The 26,373-nt window shown below is 35.7% G+C and overlaps 3 protein-coding genes across 3 annotated transcripts; all 3 read right to left on the minus strand.

The window, feature by feature from the left end:
- Nucleotides 1-360: 360 nt before the first annotated feature.
- LOC127659811 (probable E3 SUMO-protein ligase RNF212) lies at nucleotides 361-6,556 on the minus strand. The gene is made up of 9 exons (XM_052149760.1): nucleotides 6,448-6,556; nucleotides 6,141-6,202; nucleotides 5,949-6,023; nucleotides 5,797-5,853; nucleotides 5,569-5,627; nucleotides 5,420-5,479; nucleotides 1,251-1,326; nucleotides 618-685; nucleotides 361-511 (listed from the first exon to the last, which is right to left on the minus strand). Exons 1-9 carry the CDS (start codon nucleotides 6,554-6,556, stop codon nucleotides 361-363), a joined length of 717 nt encoding a protein of 238 aa, XP_052005720.1.
- A 1,306-nt stretch (nucleotides 6,557-7,862) lies between these two features.
- On the minus strand, nucleotides 7,863-11,413 carry LOC127660176 (transmembrane emp24 domain-containing protein 11-like). The gene is made up of 5 exons (XM_052150285.1): nucleotides 11,194-11,413; nucleotides 10,150-10,241; nucleotides 9,919-10,044; nucleotides 9,356-9,502; nucleotides 7,863-9,185 (listed from the first exon to the last, which is right to left on the minus strand). The coding sequence occupies exons 1-5, from the start codon at nucleotides 11,384-11,386 to the stop codon at nucleotides 9,036-9,038; spliced, it is 708 nt and encodes a 235-aa protein (XP_052006245.1). The 5' UTR covers nucleotides 11,387-11,413; the 3' UTR covers nucleotides 7,863-9,035.
- A 479-nt stretch (nucleotides 11,414-11,892) lies between these two features.
- Nucleotides 11,893-18,616, minus strand: LOC127660045 (spondin-2-like). The gene is made up of 6 exons (XM_052150101.1): nucleotides 18,303-18,616; nucleotides 17,321-17,553; nucleotides 15,739-15,962; nucleotides 15,151-15,342; nucleotides 14,035-14,218; nucleotides 11,893-12,493 (listed from the first exon to the last, which is right to left on the minus strand). The coding sequence occupies exons 2-6, from the start codon at nucleotides 17,544-17,546 to the stop codon at nucleotides 12,315-12,317; spliced, it is 1,005 nt and encodes a 334-aa protein (XP_052006061.1). The 5' UTR covers nucleotides 17,547-17,553; nucleotides 18,303-18,616; the 3' UTR covers nucleotides 11,893-12,314.
- Between the last annotated feature and the right edge of the window lie 7,757 nt (nucleotides 18,617-26,373).

The raw sequence follows: 26,373 nt of genomic DNA on the forward strand, positions 1-26,373 counted from the left end.
AAAATGCGAGTCATGCACAAAATAGCATTACTCACAAACCAATCAACAAAGGTCTGTGGATAATTACTACAATACATGGAAACATTAATGAAAACAAGAGCACAGATGTCTTTTGTTTTGCACAGAGAGGCAGCTTTAATGCATTGCACCATCAAAAGAGAGTCTATTACAGGTCAACGCATGTATATTCGCTCTCATGTAGATGATGGTTAAAATAATTCACTAGTAATTAGTCTGATGTGTTTTACTCAAAATATCTGCTGTTGTGCATCATAGCAAAGCCAGAAATAGCACAGCTTTGTGACATAAAATAATATTTTTAATGTAATTATCAGTATTGCTTTTGGACTGGATGTTATGTCATGGCGGGTGTCCCAGGCAGGACACGGAGGGGTATTTGTAGGCCGAGGGCTGTTTGAATACAGGCGTTTCCCATGCCGATTCCCTGCGGTAGGCCACATGGTGGGATGGACTCATCACAGGGTCCTGTAGACCACTGGAGAATTCCCAACTGCAAGAGATACTTCTCGTGTTACTCCAGGCGTCTATACTAAGATAGAATGGTTTTCCAAGATACAAAACAGTACAGTCATTCTTTAGGGTAAGAAATACCTGACAGTGGCACTGAACGGCACTGAATGGCTACCCACAGTGCTCTGACTTGATGCTCTGTGAGGATTGGTACCTAAATGGAGGAAACCATTCATTGCAGAACAAAGACTATACTAAACTGTATGAATGGATCTTTGATATCATTGTGAAATGAGTGTCTATTCTGCTTTAGAGCTCTTGTAAACACCATCCACTTTTTCATGAGGAATTATAAATAAAAAAATAGATCATACTACAACAAAGACATCCTTTAGTATACACTGATGAGCCAAAGCATTATGACCACTCACAGGTGAAGCGAATAAAGTTGATCATCTCTAAACAAGGCCATGTCAAGGTCTGGGTAGATTAGATGGTAAGCGAAAAATCAGTTATTGTAGTCAATTGTTTAATGCAAGGTTTATGGGCAGGAGTACTACTCTGAACTACTTTGACAAGGCTCAAATCTTTATGGCCAGACGACTGGACCAGAGCATCTCTTAAACGGCAAGGCTTGTGGGGTGCTCCCGGTCAGCAGTGGTGAGTACCTACCAACAGTGGCTTGAGGAGGGACCGACAGAAGTTCTATGTGGCACAAGTCACAGAAAATTATAATGATGTTACAGGAGGAATGTGCCACAACACAAAGTGCATCGTACCCAGTTGCGTATGGGGCTGCGCAGCTGCAGACCAGTCAGAGTGCCCATGATGACCCCTGTCCACCTTTGAAAGTACCTACAATGGGCACGCGAGCATCAGAACTGGATCTTGGAGCAGTGGAAGAAGGTCGCCTGGTCCGATGACTCACGTTTTCACGTAGACGGCAATGTACATGTGTGCCGTTTCTTGTGGAAGTGATGGCACCAGGATGCACTGTGGGAAGATGACAAGCCGGTGGAGGGATTGTGATGCTCTGGGCAATGTTCTGCTGTGTAATCCTGGGTCCGGCCATTCATGTGTATGTCAATTTGATACGTGCCACCTAACTAAACATAGTTGCAGACCAGGTACACTCTTTGATGGCAATGGCATTCCCTGATAGCAGTGGCCTCTTTCAGCAGGATCATGCAACCTGCCACACTGCACACATTGTTTGGGAATGGTTTGAGGAACAGGATGAAGAGTTCAAGGTGTTCCCTGGCCTCCAAATTCCCCAGATCTCAATCCGACTGAGCATCTTTGGGATGTGCTGGACCAACAAGTCCGATCAACACGGCTCCACCTTGCAACTTCTAGGACTTGAATGATCTGCTGCTAATGTCTTGGTGCCAGATACCACAGGACACCTTTAAGGGTCTTGTAGCGCTGTTTTGGTTTTGGGGGACCAACAGCACATTAGTGATAATGTCATACTGTTTTGGCTCATCAGTATATAGTGTACTGCAGTTTATCCTTTGGTATAGTGTTGGCAAACCTATGCAGACGTTCTGTTGTGGCCATCTACTCAATACACCTCGCTAGATGCGGAAAGAGAGATTTAGTTTAGTAAATGCAGGGAAAAGTGGCTTAAACAACACAAACTCAACCAGGTACCATTCATCGATCATACAAGAAGTATAGAGGAAGTTTACTTTGTGAGAGAGCCCCCTGGTGTCAACTTCTATGCCTTCAGCTCTAAAATAGAACAGCCAAATAAATTACAATCACAAACCAAACAGAGGCAAATTCATAGACATTTGAAGCAGCCAATAATGTAATAACTTCCAATCACGTAATACATTTTCCATTCTTAACATTTCTGAACCAATAGCGTAATAACTTTTTGCCCATAATGTAATAAGTTCTTACATTATTGGCTGCTATTAGATTATTGGCTGGGTTCATAAAAAAATTATCAAAAATGTATTACATTATTGGCAGTTATTACATTAACAATAGTTATTACATTATTGGCTGCTACAACATTAACATAGCATGTTTATGATTTTTCAAAGCAACCATATTACTGATGGCTGAATTGCATTTGAAGTTAGGTATAATTAGCTCTGTATAGTCGATTATGCCTTAGTATTACGAATCAACTATTTAAAAAGAAATCATGTTTCACTTTTAATCTAAATTGCTTTTTGACAGCCATTCTGGATACAAATCTGTAAATAAAATTCTAGTCTCTCCATTTGGAGTTCAGTTTTCTCTAATCTTTTTTAAAACCGTTCTTAAAAAAGAGATAAGAATTGATCACACTCACAAGCTAGTCGTGGATATCTTTTGTGACTTTGAAAGTGGAGACGAATACAGAATGTTTGTCGAAGAGGGCACTGAGGAAAACAGAAAAATAGTCATTTGAAACACTATACAAACTCACAAAGACTACTCTATTTTTAGTTACCAATGCAAAAATATCTTACAGTCACCAACAATATTTTAACAATTTGGGCAATGATAGCACGTTGAGGTCATCTCTGAGGCTATAAACTATTTTAAAAGGTCTGTGCATAAATGTATCTATAAAGGGACAATTAAATGACGATTAGACAATATTTCTATGGTTGTACGAATGCAAAAATGAACCTTGTCTCAAGTGATTTTCTGGAAGTAAATCTCGGTTAAACTGTGTTGTCAGTTGAGAACTGGAAAACAAAATGCAATTGTCAGCAAATGTTGAACTGAGTACTTGTTTACAGTAATCTTCACTGAATTTATATATTTTTTAAAGTAAATATAGCAGAACAAATTAAGTACTTTTTACATTGAATAAGTTAAAGCGTAAACTTGTAAATATTTATAAATGAATGCTCTAATTTACAAGTAAACTTTATTTATGATTGTTTGTTACCTTTACAATGCATCATCATGTTCTAATCCTAAAGTAGAAAACCTTGTCATATTGAATTTATTAGCTTATTTGAGTAAATTTCACAGGTAAATAAAAAAAATAAAAAATGTAACTTCACTAGTGAAGTGTTCCCAGCTTGAATAATTAATGAGTTTGCATGTTTCAATGTTTGTCAGTTGATTTGAACCGTTTTATTGTTGATTTCGTTGTTACGTATGGTAGCTTCTAATTTTGTTAAGTTCAAAGCTAATTTTCTACTCAAAATTATCCATTCATTATCAAAACAAATTATCTGTTGAATGTTACCGTCATCGTGTTTGTCCACTAAGTGTTGAAATCTACATGCACAGCTCAAACTCTTGTTGCTTTTGCCATTAAAGCAAGGCGATGTTGTCTAATAAAGTAATGTTGTCATGATGTTGTCAAGTAAATTTTACTTGGGAATTTCTAATTAAAGCCACCATGAATTGTGTGTAGCCTTACTTGAAAATATGGTCTGTTAAATGTACAAGACATTTCTGCATGGAAATTATTTCCTAGGTAATTTTTTTCTTAAGTAAACTCTTTCATTTTCAGTGTGCGCTTCGGTTCATAAATGTACCATATAATGGCACCAAAAATGTATTTGGACACTGAAGCTACACTTAAAGGGGTCATGTCATTTGGAATACAATTTTCCTTGATATTTTGACAAGAGGTCAAAAAGAGCATTTATTGTTGCCACCTTGCGAAAACGACTCGTTTTGAAATCAGCCCCATAGTGATGAGGAATGGGGTGTTTATTTGACTATTCCTGCCTCCAAATATTTAATCTTCGCTGTGAACTGATAGAGAGAACGGCTGAGGTACTCAAACTCTGAAAGTGGTACTATTGTTACTGTAGTTTGCTTTAAACAAACAAAAATATTAAGATGTCAAGTAAAGTCCCCAGACTTTGTTATGTTCCTAGTTGTGGAAAAACTGAATCTCTGCATAGCCTGTATGGAATGAGGACTAACCTTTGTTCAGCACATTTCTCTAAGGATTCTATTGAGAGCCATTCTGATTATGAGCATTGCCTCGTATATCGACACAACAGGAATGCCGGTGATTAACAAATGTAATACTACTGTTTCATCTGTATGTGTACGTGTCGATTTGTAAGGAAATGTATAGTCAGCAGTTTTTGTCACAAAATAAACCATGATCAGGACTTTAACACGGAGCGAATCCATGGTTACTTACCAAAGAAATACATAATTGCTCACGAAATATTAACGTGAGATTAAAATATTTTAGAATGTAAGAAGAGTGCGTAGAAAAGCTATGAGAAAGCTTTTAATGTCCCATATTAATTTTAACAGTCATTCTTCAGAATATAGTTATATCATTTTATTATCTATTGGGGAGTTCAAGTCATGTCGGAATGATCTTAATTACAAGTTAAAAAGATTTCCTATAGGGACATATAGCTATTAATGATTGCACAGTGGGCGTGTATATTGAAGACAGCACAGAATACCACATGTTTCAGACAGAGGGCAAGTAAAAAAAATAAAAAAAGCATGACCCCTTTAATAATCTATGAATTTCCTTGCATTAGAAAACATAATATCAAACCAAGTGGCCTCTGCAAACAAATTATGCTAGACCTTTTTTTTTTCTTCACTTATCCCAGACAATTCTTAAAATACTACTTTTAAATCAACAAAAATCAAGGTGATGTTTAGTGGATGTATGAAGACAGTTTCACTCAAGTTCACACAGGTGTCCTAGTAGAGTAACCACAGGTGTAGTTCAACACATTAGCTATGTTCCACTAGGTATGACAAGCAGAACATGTACGAATACATTAATATTTTAAACAGTTTTATCTATTGTTTTAAACCAAATAAACTTTGTTGTTTTGCATGAAAAGTGTTCTTTTTCTACAATCAAATGCCACTTGGTATATGATATTTTGGTGTCTAATGCAATGACTAATAAGTGTGGTTTAAATACTTTGTAGGGACATTGTACTGTATACGCTGTGCTTATGCACAACAATCTATTTAGACCTTTATGCAAAAATACCTTTGTTGTTGAAGAGTCATCTCTAACTTAGAAATGTAGGCGTTCTGTTCTGCAAATGTTCTGCATAAAATAGAAAAATATACAGACAAATAACCCTAAATGCACAACATTTGAATGCACTACAGTAATGAGCCATTATTCATCTTTACTTGGACATCTTCTGCATCTCTTGCTGCATTTTCTGTCCAGCCTCCTTCATTCTCTCCATCTGTGGTTACCGAGTTTGTGACATAAATTAGTTTGTTTCAGGACACAGAGTTAATATGTGCATGTTCATCAAGAAGCACTTGACAAATGCATCAAAATAGCCTCCAAATCTAAACATTCTTTCAAAGCAATATCCTCTCATTTTAACCATCATGGGATGGAAAACTCACCTTCTGCTGATTGTGGGCCATTAATCTTTTCTGGTGTCTTGTCTGGAATTGTGAGACCTAAACAAAACAAACATGCCTATATTTGACCGTTTTATTCACATAGCTGCAATATAATTCTTCTTTTAGATTGTACATTCTGTCGCTATGTTTACTTTGCTTATCTCTGAAGAGTATTTGACTGCAACTACGTTGATATCTGCAAAAAGTGCCTGAACGTCTGATCTGCTCTGTGAAGATACAGTACAAAGATTAGTGCCGTTAAAAATAATTTGTGTACTAAATAATTATAAGATAAATATAGGCAGTGATGAATCTCTGTAATGAACAAATCTCTTGTATCTTACTTTATCAGATAGTGGGCAGATCTGACACTTTACTTGACAAATAAGACACACTCCTTGTTGTCCTGTGGGGGGGAGACAGGATACACAAACTCTGTAGTACATTATTATGTCCAGCAGAGGGATGTATATCCTTACTCATGATGTTCAATTCATGAACATCAACGTTTTTATCAATTTCTCATTGTAATTCAATGCAAAAGGGTCGATTACTCCAATTTAAATGATTGCCATTTATATCCAGTGTTAAAAATGCGAAGCTTAACTTAATATGTAATGTGACCTTATGCTGTATTTAGTAAATGAATACCTCTCTGAAAGCAAACATTACAGATGACATGACCGCAGTCTGTGACCGCGAGCTGACGGTCAGATCCAGGAGAAATGAAGCAGGAGTTACAGCAGATCCAGAAAGACATTATTCTGTGTTTGAGTACAACAACATGACTGTGGCTGTGTTCTAAAGCCTAGTGAACTGCCTGCCAACCTAGACAGCATTTGGGGGCTTTATAGGCACAGCACATATCTGATGCCCCCATGCCTATGATTTATTATTAAAAATGTTTAAATAACCTGTTTCTACAAACAGTTATTCCATTTTATAAATGTCATTAGATGTAAAAGGTCATGTGACTTTAGCTAGCTTGATAAAAAGGTGTGTTGAGAGAGTTTAAGCTAACTATAAAAACAAGGGTTAAATTCCCCTAAAGGGGAAAAGTTCACGATAAGTGATTTGGTGTGTGAAACATAATAAAACACATACCGTATCCCCCTTTAATATCCTCTGTGACTGATATCAGTAGTTTGTACAGTTAATAGATTCGCTGCTTAGCTAAACAAAATAATTAGCGGAATTTCTCATTTATTGACGTTAACCTGAATGAGGACGTCACTGTGACGAAATCACGCAACCTTCACACAAAATAAATAAAAAATAAAAAATGTATGCTCTCCTATTTTTGACATCACTTTAATTTATTTGTTGACCAATGTGTTTTCAGTAAAATGTAAAAAAAAAAAAAAAAACTCCTTCCTTTTTTATTTTCAAGAAAGATATTGATATATATATTAAATTCTTTAAGGAATTCTAAAAATTCTATTGCATGTGAGACTAGTATATCAAGCTTTGTATAAAAAATAATAATAAAAAATACATAAATAAATAAATAATCATGTTAAACCTGCTTCCTTTAAGTTGTTTTATATTTGTATTATTTTATAATATTTTTTCATACTGTAGGCTACATTACTTTGACATTAAACCTTTAAATAAATAGTAATATGTAATAAGTAACAAGATAAAACATAAGAACATATAACTAGGTTACCTCCAAAACTATAGTTATATAACTATATATAACCATGATTATATAGTTAAAATATAGATTATATAGTTATAAGTATAACTATAATCTGAATACTACTGTAAAAATGAGCCTAAAAATGTATATGGGATGTAAAAAGTAATTTTGTTTAATTACTTAATTTGATTTGCTACAGTATGTAGTGACAGTAATTGTACTGTTGTATTTTTGCCAGAACTACTGTATGATTACTGTCATTTATTTGACCTTTTTACCTAAGGGAAATTAAATTAGTTCAAATTAAGTAGTTAGAAGTATTTGTTGTTTTTGTTGTGACTATGATGGAAAATGTAAATTAAATGAGTGAGTTTTTCAAAAGCATGGTGTAGAGTAGAAGAAAACACAAAAATTAAGTGTTTTATGAATTTATTGAAACTAGTCCAGTTATGAAATAAGGTCATTGCAGAATGAAACTAGTTATCCCTTAAAGGGATAGTTTGCCCAAAAAATGTAATTCTCTCATCATTTACTCATTCTCATGCCATCCCAGATGTGTATGACATTCTTTCTTCTGTTGAACATAAACAAAGATTTTTAGAAGAATATCTCAGCTCTGTAGGTCCATACAATATAAGCAGGGGTGGAAGGGTTACTTTTTAAATGTATTCCACTACAGATTACAGAATACATTTGTAATGTATTCCATTAGATTACTCAAGGTCAGTGATGTATTCTAAATACTTTGGATTACTGGTAGATTTTTTCTCTTGTTTTGATTATAAAAACTCTGCCAGTACAGTAAGACAAAATACACATGTTAAAAATACATTTTCTGAAAAACTGAAATATCTTATCCAGTGTTGTTTCTAAAACAATATAAATCAAACTGATCTTGTTTTAAGGATTTTTAGATATTTTTTACAGAGAAAAAATACAAAAATGATCAAGAATACGATTTTTGCCCTAATATTAAAGGTCTTACTAGAAAAAATTAATTATGATCCAACGTGAATTTTCTTGATAAAAAAAAATATGATCATGTCTGGTAACATGTGCATGTAACATGGCTAGAAATAGCATTTTAGCATAGCGCAAAGCTGACAATTTACACAAGGTTTATTTAATATTTCTTCTGCTCCAAACTTACTTCAAACTTACTTCTCTGTCTGCTCGTATGAATGTAACACATCATAAGAAATTGTTTCACCGCTGTTCAAATGCACTTTGGATCGCATCATTTATATGTATAAATGTTTTCCATCTGAAAGGACTAAATATTAAATTAAACAAATAAACCTACGGAGTCTAATGGATTACTTGTATCCTGCATTTATGTGCTTTTTTGAGCTTCCAAGATTTGGACCCTGTTGACTTGCATTGTATGGACCTACAGAGCTGAGATATTCTTCTTAAAATCTTTGTTTATATTCAGCAGATGACAGGAAGTCAAACACATCCTGGATGGCATGAGGGTGAGTAAATGATGGGAGAATTTTCCTATTTGGGTGAACTATCCGGTCATTTGCACACATGTATTTTTTCAAATGTTTCTAACAAGATTGCATACAGAACATACAGGCTTAATTTCATAAAACTAAACCAACTTCTTTTCGATGAGAAAGTCTTTAAGGCTTTTCATTTGCCAGAATCCAACAGAGAGCAGTATCGATGTCTGAATAATAGCCCACCACAAAACGTTTCCATTTGTTTCCTCGCTCATTTGACGAAACATCTCCTCACGTTCCTGGTTACAGTAAAAATAAACCGATACAAATTACACATAATTACCCGAGAGTAAGAACACATCAGAAAGCATGGACAGATGAGACTTGGTCTGGTTATTGTCCCAGTTTTGGCCAGCAATTAATATGGTAACAATTTGTTGTCAGTCACTTACTGCCTGTGTTTGCTTACCCTCTGGAAGTCTTGCTGCCTGCTAATGTACCGGATCTGGTCAATGAGATGTTGCAGGTTGTACTCTATTGCATTCATAGTGTCTTTTGTTTTGGCAGCACTAGGATCAATGGTATGCTCACCCATTTGGACATCTAAATGCACTTTCTGTGCACAAAAAACAAATGAAATAAGCCCTGTATCGCACATTCTAAGCATGTTAAAAACAAGTTTACTCAAAATGAAAATTCTCCCATCATTTGTTCACACTCATGTCATTCCAAATCCATATGACTTTTTTTCTTCTGCGGAACACAAAAGGAGAAATGTTGAAGAATGTACTGGTCACTTTTTTCTATACAATGAATGTAAATGGGGACTCGGGCTGACAAGCTCCAAAATAACCACCATGCATTGAACATAAAAGAAGTCCATATGACTTGTGTACTATATTCCAAGTCTTCTGAAGCCAATGCAATTTCTCCTTTTTTGTACCATGGAAAAAAGAAAGTCATACAGGTTTGCCTTTTTGATTAACTATTCCTGTCAATTCCATGTCTGGTTCGCAGAATCGCCGAACTCACCAAGCGGTCACCAGCAAACACAGAGAACCTGGTTGAATTGGATTTCATACATAAGAAATGCTGACCCGAAGCATGGGACGTAAAGGTAAATTTTCCATATCTCCCAAAGCGTTTTAACAAGATTACCTGCATATAACAACACAAATAGAAGATGTTATCCCAGGTAGTGCTAGTAAACAAATATAATATTAAGCTATATCATGAGTACAGGAAGAGAATAATTCTTCAGACCGAATGCTGTGGATCTCTCACAGTGACGGTTAAACCAAGGTGTGGGGTATTGGCCTTCTTATTTTCATCCCAATACTCTACCCGGAAGAAACCTAAAGCGAGAAAGCAAAAGAGCTATTGACATATTTTTTATGTGCAGTACAGGACCCTGCCTACAGTGGGTGCTCCATTACACATAAAGCGGAATTACCTAGATAATAGAGTAAATATAAGGCCACATCTAATATTTTCCCTCATGTTGTCATCAGTAATTGAACATAAATTGGCATAATTCATTTAAATGTTGTTTTAATGTGACCTGACAAAGTTAAAATACTGCAATCATTATGTAAGGCCTAGTTTTATGTGTTGAATGTTATGAGGGGTAGTGTCATCACCTCTGACCAACTGGAAAACTAATATTTAACCTACTTTTCCAACTGCTTTTAGTTCCAATCGCTATTTTGTCGACACATTTCCATGGTTTTAATTCATTTATAATGATGATATTTAACAGGAATGTTCTACATTTTGCATACGCAAAGGAAATTAAAGTTAAATGAATACTATTATGTACCACTGTCATGGTATTGTCTATGATTGCTAAGTTGTTATATTTAAGGACATTTTCTAGATCAGAATGTGCCAGATGTATCACATCATTCATCTAAGGTTAAGTACATTCCAGATGGTAACATGCAGATGTTTGGTTCCAACATTTATCTTGATGATTGGACAGCATGCACTCATTTATTCTAACAGAAGGTTCTCCATCGGAGGACTAAACGTCTTCAGAGTAAGTCCACAAGCATGTTAAGCCAACAACAAATGTTTGACATGTGCATTGAAAGTACACTTTGAAGCTTTATGAAACTGGTCTTAAAATGGCGTATGTATATATAATTTTTATAAAATTTGAATTGAACAAGTTGTGTAATATTACATTGCCTATAGAAGAGTTGACAGGAACATTTCTCCTGTTACTGCACAGTATTCAGTTAATGTAATGTATATGCACTATATTCTATCGATCAGATACTATCTACAACATTCAGCCTTACTAACCTGTCACCAGTGTGTCCTCTGGAATCTCCTCAATGATACATTTTTCCTCCTGTTTTCCCAAATCAAAATACATTGCCGGAGCCAAAACGACAAAATACACTAGCAACGGACAAAACAGCCGCAAATTCATTGCTGTAACCCAGTTCATTTTAAATGTTGGTAACAGATGTAGGCTACAAATAACATTAACCATTAGCAAAAGAAAGTAGTAGAGCTTTGTGTTAGCAGAAACTTAGTGTGAGAAATGTGCACCTGCTGTTGCTGTAGAGTCAAGGTAAAAGGTAAGATCAGGTTGGGACCAAAATATGTTTAAAAAGATAATGAAATATTTGACCTATTGCCTGCTTTGCTTCATTACGATAACTAGGTTGTAGTTAGATGGATAATAAATGTGAAATGGTTTGGTACAATATGTGGCCCCAAAAAGTATCATCAGAATGTCAATGCATTAGACAACTTGATCTAAACTGACTTCATACATCCACTACAAATTAAACTGGAATGACAAGTTGGTTAAAAGTGATTGTAAACAAAATTAAATAAAAAAATGGCTAGGAAAGGTCTAGCATAATTTGATTGCAGATGTCATTTCATTTTATAATTTGCTTGTGTGGCTTAAGACACTGTACTTACATTATTTAATATGTTGTTTTGTTTTTACATTGAGAAAAAAAAAAGCTTTTGTTTTTTCATGTCTATTTAAAAAAGTTTATTTATTTGTATTTACAACTTTTATATACATAATATATGCATTTAATGTACAGATATCATCCACTGAAACAATAAAGTTGCACAAGAACAACTATTTAGCTTGATAATGTCACTGGTGTGTTTTTCCACCAGAGAGCACCAGACTCCTTAAACATTGGCTCAACCAATGGCGTGAGTTTGAGGTTGGAATATCTGTTTGACCAACCAGTGGAAGGTGAGAGGAGTGTTCAGGAAATGCCATTTCATTTGGTGACACAAAAAAATGACACACTGCAGCTTTAACTCACCGATACTACAACATGACCTCACAGATGCCAGTTTTTCCAGATAAAAAGTCTCATTTTGTGTCTGTTATCCAGTGGATTCTGCTAGGTGGATTTTGATGAGGAGATTTTGAATGTCCTTTATATTCACACACAGTTATCAGGGATACAGAGCTTTTTTTCCTCTAGGGAAGGGCAAGCAGCCCCATTGTTTGCCGGATGCATATGAATATATCGAGTTCTGTGTTTAACCCCCTTGTCACCACACTGACCCTTACAAAGGCCCCAAGGTGACCAGGCAGACACCTCACAGTCCAGAGGGGTATCTGTAAGATAAATACATAGTTTTATAAGTAGGGAATGAATCACAATAAAAAGTACTATACTTATTAAATGCATAGTTCCCCCATGACATGAATAACAATGCTGGATAAATGTAGATATTTTTGCCTTTAAAGTATTTGTAAAGTGTCATTAAATGAAAAGTAGCCTACATGCTATTTTAGTTGTTTTATATGACCAAAGCCTTTTCATCTTTAGTATAGTGTTACTATAATTTTAATTAACGTTATGCCACAACAGCAAAATCTTTAAGTTTCCCTTATATTGCATTGCAAAACTATTACCAAATTGGTGTTCCTTATATTGAACTTGACTACAGATTTGCTGAAGCCTTCCAGAAATACTAACTTTGTAGGTTGATATGTGTCACAGATTGGGGACTAGTAAAACAGAAGGATGGAATTAAAGCACACATTTCACTTCCATGATAAACACTTCCTGAGTGCTGAGTGGCAGAAAATTTTTAAATGGGTTGGCTCTCATTAACTTGTTTGCAGTTTGTTGTTGTGGTTACCATGGGAATGGATAAACCTCTCTGCACGCCCTTGTTTCCTTGAGATCGCGCACATGCTTATGAGATTCAAAAGCAAGTTGCCTATATTGTCCCTTATTTTTTGCATAAGCATGTTTTGTATTTTGGAATCATGAATTTCCATGACTTTTCCAGTCATTCCTATTTAACTTTTAGGGCTGAGCATCACCAAAAAAAAAGTTATATTCACTACAGAAATACCATAATTTTCCTATGACTTTTAAATATTTCAATAATTTTATGCCTTTTCCAGCCTTGGAAATCACAATTTAAAGGGATAGTTCACCCAAAAATGAAAATGTGTTTATTTTTTCTACTGGACACAAATGAAGATTTTTAGAAGAATATCTCAGCTCTATAGGTCCATACAATGCAACTTGAATGGTGATAAGAACTTTGAAGGTTCAAAAAGCATATAAAGGCAGCTTAAAAGTAACCCATATGACTCCAGTGTTTAAATACATGTTTTCAGAAGCGTTATGATAGGTGTAGGTGAGAAACTGTTCAATATTTAAGTCTTTTATATTGAAGTTTTTTCTATAAATCTTCAGTTTCACTTTACATCCAAATTCTTTGTGCATATTACCACCTACTGGGCAGGGACGATTATTTATAGTGAAAAGGACAGTTCTGTTTCTCACCCACACCTATCATATTGCTTCTAAAAATATAGATTTAACCACTTAAGTATTATGGATTACCTTTCTGCTGCCTCTATGTGCTTTTTGGAGCTTTAAAGTTCTGGCCACCATACACTTGGATTGTGAGGACCTACAGAGCTGAAATATTATCCTGAAATTCAGTGATAAACATCTGGGATGCATGAGGGGGAGTAAACGATGAGAGAATTTTCCTTTGTGTGTGAACTATTGCTTTAAAAATTCCCTTATAATTTCTGGTTTTCCATGAGTGAAGGACCCATGAGTTTCCACTGAGCTTACATGTTTTACAACAATTGTATCACAATTCATATTACAAATTTCCAAAGCTTACTTATGATAGACTCATCTATTTCATTCCCAGTTGGAATCTGATTGGACTGTGTTGGTTGAATCGGTAAGTTGAAGATCTGGTTGTTCTTGATCTTAGTTAGGATAACCTTGGCAATTGGGGGGAGATGCTTCAGTCTGGGATAGTAGAAGGAATTTGCAGGGTGGCTTGGGAACGATGAGGTTATCTAGAGAGGAAAAGATGGATCTGTCACAACATTCATGAGCTCCATTGGTTACACTAGTCGACTCTCGAGCTGGCATGGATTCCACAATTTGTACAAAACCTGACGATACATGTTAGCTTGTCTCATCGAATCGCGTTACTATACCTATATCTTTGTTAAATGTTTTTTAAGCAGGTCGTTGTACGTATCGTGAAAGTTTCCTGGTGAAATAAACAAAGAGGCGCTAACACCAGTGTTACTTAAAAATAGTAATTCACCACAAATTACTCATTATTTCTCTAAAATTGTAATCATATTACTTTACTAATTACTTATTTTAAAAAGTAATCACATTACTAATTACTTTACTTTTAAGGTATTTTCTAAAACACTTTTCCGCTCAACAAATTCAAAATAATGTCAATATTTCTTCCTTGTTCATTGTTACACACAAGCACCTCACAGTGACTCATTACAGGGCCATAATTCATGTATTATACAAAAATAATATATTAGAAATAAGCATGACCCTATAATGTTCTCTAAAGTAAGATAATTCATTGAAAGTCAGTAACTTTAATCTGATTAAAGAATTTAAAATATAATGCATTACACTACTTTTTTTTTTTTTTTACAAAAAAGTAATTACATTACAGTAACTGGTAAATTTTTAATTGTATTTCAACCTAAACTGGCTACAACAATGACTTTTCTTCACTTTAGCACAAATCACAAGTAAATTAACATTTGATTAGTGCCCTAGAAAAAGTGCAGAATCCTAAATATTTATTATACATTTTACATCATAACTGTTGAAACTTAACAAATCTGAAACTTTTTTAATTACAGGTTAAAATGAAAAAGATATTCCAGATATTCAAAATAGTCTCAGATTTTTGGACCACACTGTATATTCATCAAAGCTTTTACAGTTGTCTGCTTTTAGACATTACCTGGGTGACCTTGTCTTGAGGAATGGTCTCAAAATTAGGTGAGGAAAAGGTGAAACCACTGTCTGTGCCCGCATCATAGGGATAGAGATCCAAGCTGATGTCCTCCTTCCAGTGATCTCCTTCACACAAGTTCAGACTGTCTACTCCAACAAACCAGTCTGGACTTGGCACAATGCGAACAATGAAGGACAGCTGCAAAATAAAAATGAGTTTGCTTGAACTGAAAAGTATATTTGTGATTTTAGATTGCCCATTAAATGAGCTGGCATTGGTTCATTTTCATTTGGAAAGCTTTATTTACAATTCTCTCTATAATATTTCATAAGCAATGCCTCAGAGACCAAAGAAGGATTCGCAATGCAGAGTGCAAGTTCCAAAAGAATGCTTTGGAGAGAGTATGGAAGTGTTTATAACTTCTGATTGAAAATGTATGTTGTTTTTATATGTAAAACATTTGGAATTGATTTATGTTTCTCATGATCTTAAAAATGTTTTGCTCTAAAGACTTCTAGTGTGCTTTACATTGGCATGTGCTTTGTGCTAAAGAGAGGTTCACGCCTATACAACTGCAGTGCACGATCTACTTACTAAGGAGTGCCGTGCATAGACCTCAAATTCTGTGGTTGCTTGGCCGGTTCCTCCAACCACAGGTGGTGTTGCGAAGAGGCCATAGACACTCTGGATGCGTTCCCCAGCCGCCTCCACCTCCTTTATCAGAGTCCAAGCCTCTCCTCTCTCAGAGAACTCTCTCACCCCGTTACTGGCGTACTCGCTCCTTTCCCAGATGTGATAGTCTGTGCTGTGAGTTACTCCTTAAATGTAAAAAACAATACAATCAATAGTTTTCAATATGTGCTTCTTCCGTTTCCTGAAATGAAATGAGCAATTCATATGCTGATTAGCCCGGAAAGTGTAACACTGTCTCTGTGGTGCTTTCAAAACGTTTGGGGCAGGGCTATCTTTATATCTGACCAATGGATGAGCTTGTAAATAGAGTTGGTTATGTAATGCAAAGTCAAAATGTATTGCCTTGTTACTAATGCGCTATAGTAAAAGTGTTTTGATGTCATAAGAAAATTGTGCGTGGAACCGGGTGAAAAGTAAGCGTTTACGAAAGGATAATCTGCCATTTTACTTGGGATTTGTGTGAAAGTAAATAAGAGTCAATGAGCGCCTTTACATACACGTTCTTACATCAATTAAGCTTAATAAGCCGACAATATGTATGGTCATGTAAACCCAATAAATTAATTTCCTTTATCGGTGTAAGATCACAAACAGCATAAAAATATACCGATCGACACCCAATGGGATTTTTGCCCATTACGTGTTTCATGTAAACACCTTTACCGGCATTCTTACTGGCTTATCCAGTATGCGTACGTGTTGTGTGTATGCATCTTCGCGATTTGACGTCAAAAGCAGAGAATAACGTGATTATTTCAAATGTCATCAAAACATGGATTTCTTGCTTTGTCGGATTTTTTAAATAAGCTGATTTTTTGTAGTAATGCAAATTTCTAATATATTATTTATATAGAATACATTAATTATGGCCCGTAACGAGTCTATGTGAATTATAATTGTGAGATGCTGAGTGTATGACTTGTGTGTTACAATGAACAAGAAAGAAACTGAGATAATATTTTCAATTTGTTGAGCGGGAAAGAGATTTATAAAGTAATGTAAAAGTAATTAGTAATGTGATTACTTTTTCTATTAAGTAATTAGTAAAGTAATCTGATTAAAATTCTAGATAGTTAGTCATTTGTAGTGGATTACTGTATTTAAGTAACTTACCCAACACTGGTTGTAGCACCTCTAGTGTTTATTTCACCAGGAAATTATAGGTTACCGGGGACGAAACTTCAAAAAGACCCGCAAAGTTTCCATAAGTTAGAATGGTTTCTACACCACTGATCTTAGTGATAGCCCTGCTGAAACACATCTTAAACTAGCTGGTTTGCTGATCTTAGCTGGTCTACATTGGTCTTATTAGGTTTTAGTTGGTCTCCTTGTCTGGTCTAGTCAGTCTCTAGCTGGAAAGTCCCCAGCTAGAGAACCCCTCTAAGACCAGGCAAAAGATCATCCTGACCCGGATGGTAGACTAGCAAACCAGTCTGGACTAATTTAAACCTTTTTGAAGCAGGTAGAAAACAAACCCACTCACCAATAATGGGGGACCACTGAGCAGGAGGCCTGTACAAGGGGTAATGCTTGGGGAAGGCAGTCTGACTCCACTTGCCGATAAATGTCAGTCTGTACTTGGCTGTAGACGGCGCCATACACACGCGGTCCACATCCACCGGCATGGCCAGGACTCCACTCAGCAGGCCCAGTGTCAGTGTGAGCCACCGCAGCCAGCAGTTAACGCCGAGCGATTGAATCTTTTCCATGCTGGTTCTGTGAGGGAACACTGAACTATTTAATCAAGGGAGACATGTGGGTACCTGCCCCAACCAGGTTAAGACATTTTCAACCACTCCTTTTATTGCAAACTTAGTCACAAAGTTAAAACATGTTAGTGTTCGATAATTTTACATAGCCTCTCACTGTATGTGTGTGATTTAATATAACTGTGTTTTGCACTGACTAAAGTGGAAGGAATTTAGGTCGGGATAACTAAATTCCCTCCCACTGTTTCCTGGCTTTGTTATATGGCTTATTCAGCATAAAATGGTAACTAGTTCAAATTGGTTGAGTTACGCCCTGACTCCCTTAGAGCATTCAAAATAAATAAATCAAATCAATTTAACCCCTTCCCTTCTTGCATGCATTATCCAATTCCATGTCCCATGTACCCATTATAATTATTACAATTAATTTATACATTAACATATTTACACTATCACTCATGTAGTCATTAATTTAGTATGCATAAAATAAAGCATTAAGTGGTTCAGCGGTACAATATCAAAAAAGAAAATCAATTCAGCATTTTTAAAACATGCATTATCTAATTTAATGCCCCAAGTAACCATTACAACTATTATAATTTATTTAGATGTTAAGAAATAAAATATTTCATTTATTCATTCATAGGGTATGTATACTTTTCTCCTTGTATTCATATAAAATAAAACTGTACCCCTTTTAAATGCACATACTCTAAAAATGCAGCTGAATTCAAACTTATTATGTATTAAACTTACTGGGTTTGCAGAGCCAGATCAAGTTTTCTGCAGAAGAGTTGAGTGGAGGTCACCTGTTCCGGGACATTCAGAGAAAGACTGCAAGATTACTGAGCGTCTTCCAGCTATTTATGTGTTGCCACCGATCCCTACAGTCTAACAATCTCAGTAACCTCCTGAACCCTCCCAGATGTTCTGTAGAGCCGAGCTCTTCACACTCCACATTACAACACCATGTGGGATTTCCCCATATGTGTCAGCAAACAAGTCATAGTTTGAATCAGGATGCACTTTTTTTTAAATCTCAAACAGAATTCCATAGAGACAGCAGCACTGTGCAGCTCCTGGGGTTTTGCAGTCAGATGAGGAGGTAGTATTATGGGATTGATTGGCTGATTGTGGAAACAGACTTGGCTGGTTGCTCAGCAATGTAGAGGCACTTAACAGATCCCGCCTGCAGCCGATAATTGCTTCCACATGCTCACGTTTTGCCCATCACCCTTCTCAAATTTTCCCCAGTTTCTTGACATTTTATTTGCTGTGAGAAATTTGGATGTGGTATTCTGCAATGCAAAGCCAGTTCCATTTCTGAGAGCTCGCTTTAATCGTTTTTAACATTGTAAATTGAGCTCTGACCCAACTAGATTGTAGCTTCTAATGTGTTTGACAGATATTGTAAGTCTGTCTCAATCTGGGGTCAGTTTCTATTCAAGCATCCCTCATTGTTCATTCGAGTTGTCTCACGTCACTGCGTGCGATCACAATGGACCAACGGAAATATTAATAGAAACAGAAAGAGTCATCTAGGTGTGTTAAATCGGACTTCACACGAATGGATTCATTTAACAGTAACTCAAAGGAATTAATAAATACACAAGGGGATCTTAGCAAAGAGGTCTTGGCAATTAAGTCAATTGCTTGTCTAAGATCTAGTTCTCAAACAGCTCTAATGTTTTTACCATTTCAGAAAGTATACTTGTGACATAGATCAGTGAAAGCACAGATGATCACAGTTACTTTCTACTATTTTACAGAAACACTTCGTATTCCACATTGAACTATGCCATCAATCCAGTGGTTCTGACATTTTGTAAGGCAAGAGCATCCCTAGTATTAATATTTTAAATATTGCTAACATATTTTGTGAAAATGTGGTTTCAATCATTTATTAAACTGGTTTACTTGCTTTTATGCTTAAATGAATGTTCTGTATTCAGTACAACATAAGCTCAATCAACAGCATTTGTGGCATAATGTTGATTAACACAAAAAGTAATTTCACCGCAACCCTCGTGGTTATCCTCGTGCAACCCTGTGTACAAATACATGGACGTTGTATTTTGGCTTCGCTATACGCAACGCATAATTTCATTTAATTTCAACTGACTGATCTCAGATCAGGGGACTCTGGGCTGTCAATAAAGGGTTAAAGCGTACGGAGACATGTGACAAACAACATAGCGCCGATCACAGCGGAACTAGAGTCTCTAGTTTCATCTGATATGCCATTTTTTTACATTTGAGCGATTTATCGCAAAATGCTATGCTGCTAAAAACTATGTACACTATGGTGGACAATAACTCTACATTTTCATTACAAATCCGTTATTTACTGTGCAATTTCACATTGATAATTATTATAATGTTTTTTTTTTTTTTTTTGCTTTCAGAGGATTCATATGAAGTTAGGATAAAAATACGGTGCATTTCGAACTGTTCTGAGACTAGTGCAGACAGACAGCACACAGACGTTTAGTCATTCACTAAATAGGGAGCATGGGATCATTCTATAGCCTTCCTATGAAGCCAACTAAATTCAATAAAAACTTCCCATCAAAAGTTCATTTTCAGGCTGTAGATGATGTTTAAACCACTCAACATGTTTGGCAGACATGGAACAATGGTAATCAGTACTTAGATTCAGATTTTATCATGTATCATTTTATTTTATCATGGTTGGCAGTGAAAAGATGATGCTGGCCATTACTTATCAGAATTAATTATGCTAATGTTTTATTAGTAAAAAGTTGTAACACTATTACTTGTTTGTTTGATAGTGCAAAGAGAGAAAATTGAGGTTTGTTTTGCCAAAGTACAAAAAACATAACATAAAAACAAATCAAGTTTTTATTTGTGCTTTTCCCAAAACACATTGTTCCAAAGCAGCTTTACAGGAAATCAGCTGTAATGTCTGTAACATCTCAAAAACATGACTAACCAATACTCCTGGAATCATAATAAGCAATTTTGAAAAAAAAATATATATTATGCATATATATATATACTATATACAGTATATATATTTATATGACTGTCTATAGCTTGGTATTATTTAAAATGTCAACTTAGTCCTGCTGTCCACATATGTGGACATACATTTTTAGGAAAACTATTTGCTCTAGGTACTAGTTACAAATCAAAATGGGAAATGCACACAGCAACTTCTTTTAAAACTTCTAAACAGAACAATTAATGTGCTTTTATAAAATTATAAGCTCTCCAAATTTGGCCCAATTCACTTCCATTGTACTTTAAAGGGTAACTAAACCCTAAACCAACTTTTTTTAGTTAATGATCTGTAAGCATGGGGCTTTATTAGTACTGGTCATTGAGTCAAGTAATTTTTTTGACATTTGTGTATAAAGTGTTTTAATTCTACAATATATGGTGTAAAAACATCTGAGTGCTGCCCTCTTCAGGTTGAACGGTGGCTACTGCAGTTGAATTTTCCTATTGGCTGTTCGGTACTGTGACGTAGCGGTGACAGCTGGCGTAAGCAGGTTCCAGCTCACCACGCCAGATTCATGTACATGTCGTCTTGCGACCGTGTGAGGAATAATAATAACATAGTGTCTGACAGCAGCTGTCAATTAATCCGTCACTACGAGTCTCAGGTTCCCCCTCCCCCCCCGCTTAGCCCCGCACTCGGTTCGTTCCCTCTATCCCCGCCGGGGTCTGCCCACTTTTCCTGCATTTTCAAATATTTCTAGTGGGTGGGGTCAGACTCTGAGCAGGTGTTTAGTTACCCTTTAAGTGCCTCACTGTTGCCCAGATTTTTTATTTTTATTTTTTTAAGAAAAGGGGGGACGAGTCAAAATGTATTTTTGTAATAAGCAAAATTACGCCACAAATGCTGTCGATTGAGCCTAACTTGTGTTAAACCCCAAATATTCCTTTAAGTGGGACACACCCACCCTAATACTTAGATTAGTAGTTGATTCATAAGGGTTTTGCATTTGGATACATCTTTGCCACAATCAAAGGTTTGGATTGCTAATGCAACCCTTTTCTTAACTTAAGATGAATCGCTTATGTTGTATTATTCCTGTTTTCTAAGTCGCTTTGGATAAAAGCATCTACCAAATGAATAAATGTAAAATGTAAATGTAATACAAAATTGCATGTTCAGACCTAAGTAGGGATAACTTTATACTTACAGGAAATACATTTCAAAATCGTGCCTTTGCAGTATCCTTGATCCAAGTAAACTGTTCAATTGACATCAATTCAGTTCATGTCTCTTTGCATAAAGAACTAATACTTAAAGTTAACACTGGTTGTACATCTTGGCAGGGCCAAAATATTTTGTTACCTGCTGAAGTATCACAAATATTTTTTTTAAGTTGCGTGTAATAAAGTATCTTAAAAACAACAACAAGTTAATTTCACCATGGTTCGAAGTCCCATTTTTTATTTTTTTAGGCAATCAGGATGTTCAAGCAAGTTTGTTGGTCTGCTTTTAGGTTTAACTGAAGACTGGCTTCTTTTTAGTTTATTACCTCTCAGTATGAAGCATTAAGTATGTCAGCCAGGGCGGTGCTGGAAACTACTGCGTTTAAAGCAGAAATGGAACCGGTTGTTAAAATCTTGGCAAAATAACTGTATTGTAATAAAATAACCATGCACGAGTTCCAGAAATTATTCCTCTTGGAAACACTGCTGAATTTACAATGAAAAGAAATTCTTGTTTACAAAGAATCCAATGGCAGTCTTAATTAAACCTAAATATGTTAATTGATGAAATGCATTAGATGTAGGCCATCCATCATCTCTATATTGGCTGTCTATGGTTTGGATTAATACATGTACAGTAAATGGACAGGTGAGTCTGATACAGGCTATCTCTTTTAAGACAAGAGGTTAACTGTTGACCCATACAGTGAAAGTTTCCTGTTATTCACATTCACGTTTCCCAATGTGGTCATCTAGTCCGGAGGTATAAAGAGTATTATTTACCGGGTCCTTCCTTTAGACAGATATATTTTCCAGCTTGGTGGCATTTTACAGTTATCTTGAAATCCAGCCTTGATATTTAGTCTTTGGTATGAGTGTGTTTACAGACATCTTCATTATGTGATAAGTATTAATTCATTTTTTGAAATGCTGAAATTTTCTGGCTCAAATGCAGAGTTTGCTGAGAATTGGCAGATTGCATTAGTGTATTGGAAAACAACAATTTGGTCCAATCTGAAACTAAAGCGTAACCATTACTTAAGTGTTATTCATTATTTGTGTATCACTCCAGTTGGATGCTCTTCAGTTTTCATCTGCCACAAATTCCATCATCCTTCTGTGTGATTTTTATGGATCCTTAGTGGATAACTAATCTGAGAAGTCTGAACGCTGCTTGAGGCTTCCTGAAGTGCATTAAACTCTTTTATTGAAGTTCATTATTTGCTTTGGTGGAAGCAGGATGCCTTGTATGTTTATGCTTTCGTAAATACACTGCTTCTTTCCCATCTCTTATTATTGAGGCAAAATAATAGCCATATTTTGGTTATCAAATGACTTGTATATTATAATTATTCTGTGGGTATTTTGGGTTCAAAAAGGTTCTTTACATCTTATGAATATTCATTGTTGCAAATCATTTAAAGGGATAGTTCACCCAAAACTCTTGTCATCATTTACTCACCCTCATGTTGTTCCAGACCCTTTCTTTGCATCTTTTTCCATACAATGATGACTGAGGCTAATATTCTGCCTAACATCTCCTTTTGTGTTCCACGACAGAAAGTAATATGCGTTTGTAACATCATGAGGGTGAGTAAATGATAACAGAATTTTCATTTTTGCATGAACAACATTGGAGGCCATTTGGAAGTATTGTGTATTTGTGAGAATTTCAGCTAAAATCCGTGGCTTCTTGGTTCTTTATTTTGGACTGCTTAAAGTTACAGGTGGAAAGGTAAACATACACACTTTACATCATGAGAAGCCAAATATCATGACTTGCACCATGTGTCATCATTAAATACTTGGCAACTTGAGACTTTTAAGCACTGATTTAAGGGTTGCACAATTACAAAATGTCTGGCAACCCAATGTCATGAGGTGACATCCATGAAAACACTTAATCTAAGCACTCAACCTTGGCCAAATTATATTTGCATCATTATCACAATATTTATCGTTCTCTGATCTTGTACAACTGCACATTCTGCTATGTTTTCTGAGTTATGTCTGTGAAGTAATCAATACTTATTACTTTTGCATTTTACATTTATGCATTTGGCAGACGCTTTTATCCAAAGTGACTTACAGTGCACTTATTACAGGGACAATCCCCCAGAGCAACCTGGAGTTAAGTGCCTTGCTCAAGGACACAATGGTGGTGGCTGTGGGGATCGAACCAGCGACCTTCTGATTACAAGTTATGCGCTTAGCGTGTGTTTTTATAGCATAATCTGAGGTAAAGAGGTACAATTTATGACACCAGTGTTGTCAGATTTTACTGCTGATTTGGTTTTGGCCTTTCCCCATTCAAGTAGATAGGAGCTGTACTTGTATGCAATTTGTTTCCACAGAGAAATAGCTGCCCGAGAGCATTCCAAAGATGGCTACCATTGGACGTCATTAGGTCAATGAGACTTGATTTAAGATTTAAAATTTAAGAGACTTGACTCTGAATTTGACCAGAACTCTGATTTGGACTGGTGTCTGTAAAGGTCCAAGACTTTTAAGTTATTTGTGCAAAGAAATGATTCCTTTTGGACCTGTCATAAAAGACGGTAAAAATATTGGTTGAGAAGTATATATTAGCCAATGCTATTTTCCAATTAAATTCACCTCATCTGTCAATGATAGAAACATGGATTTGGCTTTAGTGGAGTAAGTATTTTTTTTTTACAAAATTCCACATGATTTCAAGAGGCTGATAAAGATATGCACGGTTCTGTTGCATACATAACTTCATCTTCAGATCAATATTTAAGTCCTTTTTAATTAAAAATCTCCAACTTAAATATTGATCTGTTTCTCACCCAAAGAGGATATATTTTAAACCGCTGGAGTCATATGGATCACTTAAAATTAAGCTAAATCATTTGAAAACCTTACAAGTGGTGCTTGCTTTATTACTATTGTTTATACTTAGGGTTAGGGATTTGAACAAACCCCTTAGAAATAAATTTCAGCGTGCAAATTAGCATATTTGTGCTATTGACCTGAATGCTACCTCACATTATGCATTATGTTGGGGAGACATATGATTTTCAACTGATGATAAAACAAGCTAAAAAGCTATATCGAGGAACAAAAATATCATAGATACTTGGGGTGGGCTCTTTTGACTTGACCACCTGACCAACCACCATAGCATCATAGCACATTTTCTTCAGAGAATGGAAGAATTTGGTTAGAGTCATTAAACAACGATGAATCAATGTTTTCCTTGGGAGACAAATGAGCACAATTGGACCTTTTTATTTTCATGAGAAAGGGCATACTTTATCTTCATTTTACAAGACACATCAAGATTTAGTAAATCAGTAATGGCATTATCCAACTGCAATGCTAACTCATTTAAATAACATTTTCACTTTTTCTGTATAAATTTGTGGAATAAAACAGGCACCAAGTCCATCATTGGCAAATCTCATGGCAGCCTATTTCAAGAAAGCACTGCATTCAACATTAAACCTTTCAGAAAGAGGTCACTTCTATCTCACGTGTGATTTTTTCATGCACGTGGGTGAGACAGCATGGACTAATTCTGCAAAGTTAAACTAAGACAGCTGGAGAGCGGCACTCAATAAAACGATGCCAAAGCTTTTTGAAAAAATGCATTAGGCTTGTCCTCAAACAGAGCGTGATATTTGCACGACAGTTTTAAATGGTCTAGTTGTCCTATATAGAAATCGTGAGCCATATTTTGCTTCCAGCTTTATCCACAGGTGGAAAACAATAACATTGAAAATGTGGGTCAGACCCGTTTTTGGAAACATTTGCAAATTAAGCAAGGACAAAACAGTTACATGTGTGTATGTCTTTATAAGTGGTCTTTTTAGCTCTGTGCTTGTTGTGTTTGGCTAATTTTTACATCTCGACTGCAGTTTTGTTTAGTTTTTGTGGGAATGCAGTTCCGCTATTGAGATCTGTGATTGACCGACATCTGTAGCTGTAATTTCTTTTTTAACAATTAAAGAGGTGAGAAGTGCATTTTTTTCATTGATAAATAATTTCTCCTATGCCATCTTAATATGCAGAGACAACTAGTATGTTTATAAGTGAATAACTAGGTTGATTTCACATAAAAGAGTAACACTGTGGCATTATCAGACCATTCCTCTGTTTGTTTGAGCATAACAACCAGTCCAAAACTTATTGCGAGTCTATGCAAACTATTGCGAGGGAACACAAAACTTATTGCGAGTCAATGCAAACTATTGCGAGGGAACACAAAACTTATTGCGAGTCAATGCAAACTATTGTGATGGAACGCAAAACTTATTGCGAGTCAATGCAAACTATTACGAGGGAACACAAAACTTATTGCGAGTCTATGCAAACTATTACGAGGGAACGCAAAACTTATTGCGAATCTATGCAAACTATTACGAGGGAACGCAAAACTTATTACGAGTCTATGCAAACTATTACGAGGAGCATAAAACTTATTACGAGTCTATGCAACTATTACAAGGAACATAAAACTTATTACGAGTCTATGCAAACTATTGCGAGGAAAGCAAAACTTATTAAGTAGTCTATGCAAACTATTACGAGGAAAGCAAAACTTATTACGAGTCTATGCAAACTATTACGAGGGAACGCAAAACTTATTGCAAGTCTATGCAAACTATTACAAGGG

Source organism: Xyrauchen texanus, chromosome 19 (genome assembly GCF_025860055.1).
Source record: "Xyrauchen texanus isolate HMW12.3.18 chromosome 19, RBS_HiC_50CHRs, whole genome shotgun sequence".
In the NCBI taxonomy this organism is placed as follows: domain Eukaryota; kingdom Metazoa; phylum Chordata; class Actinopteri; order Cypriniformes; family Catostomidae; genus Xyrauchen; species Xyrauchen texanus.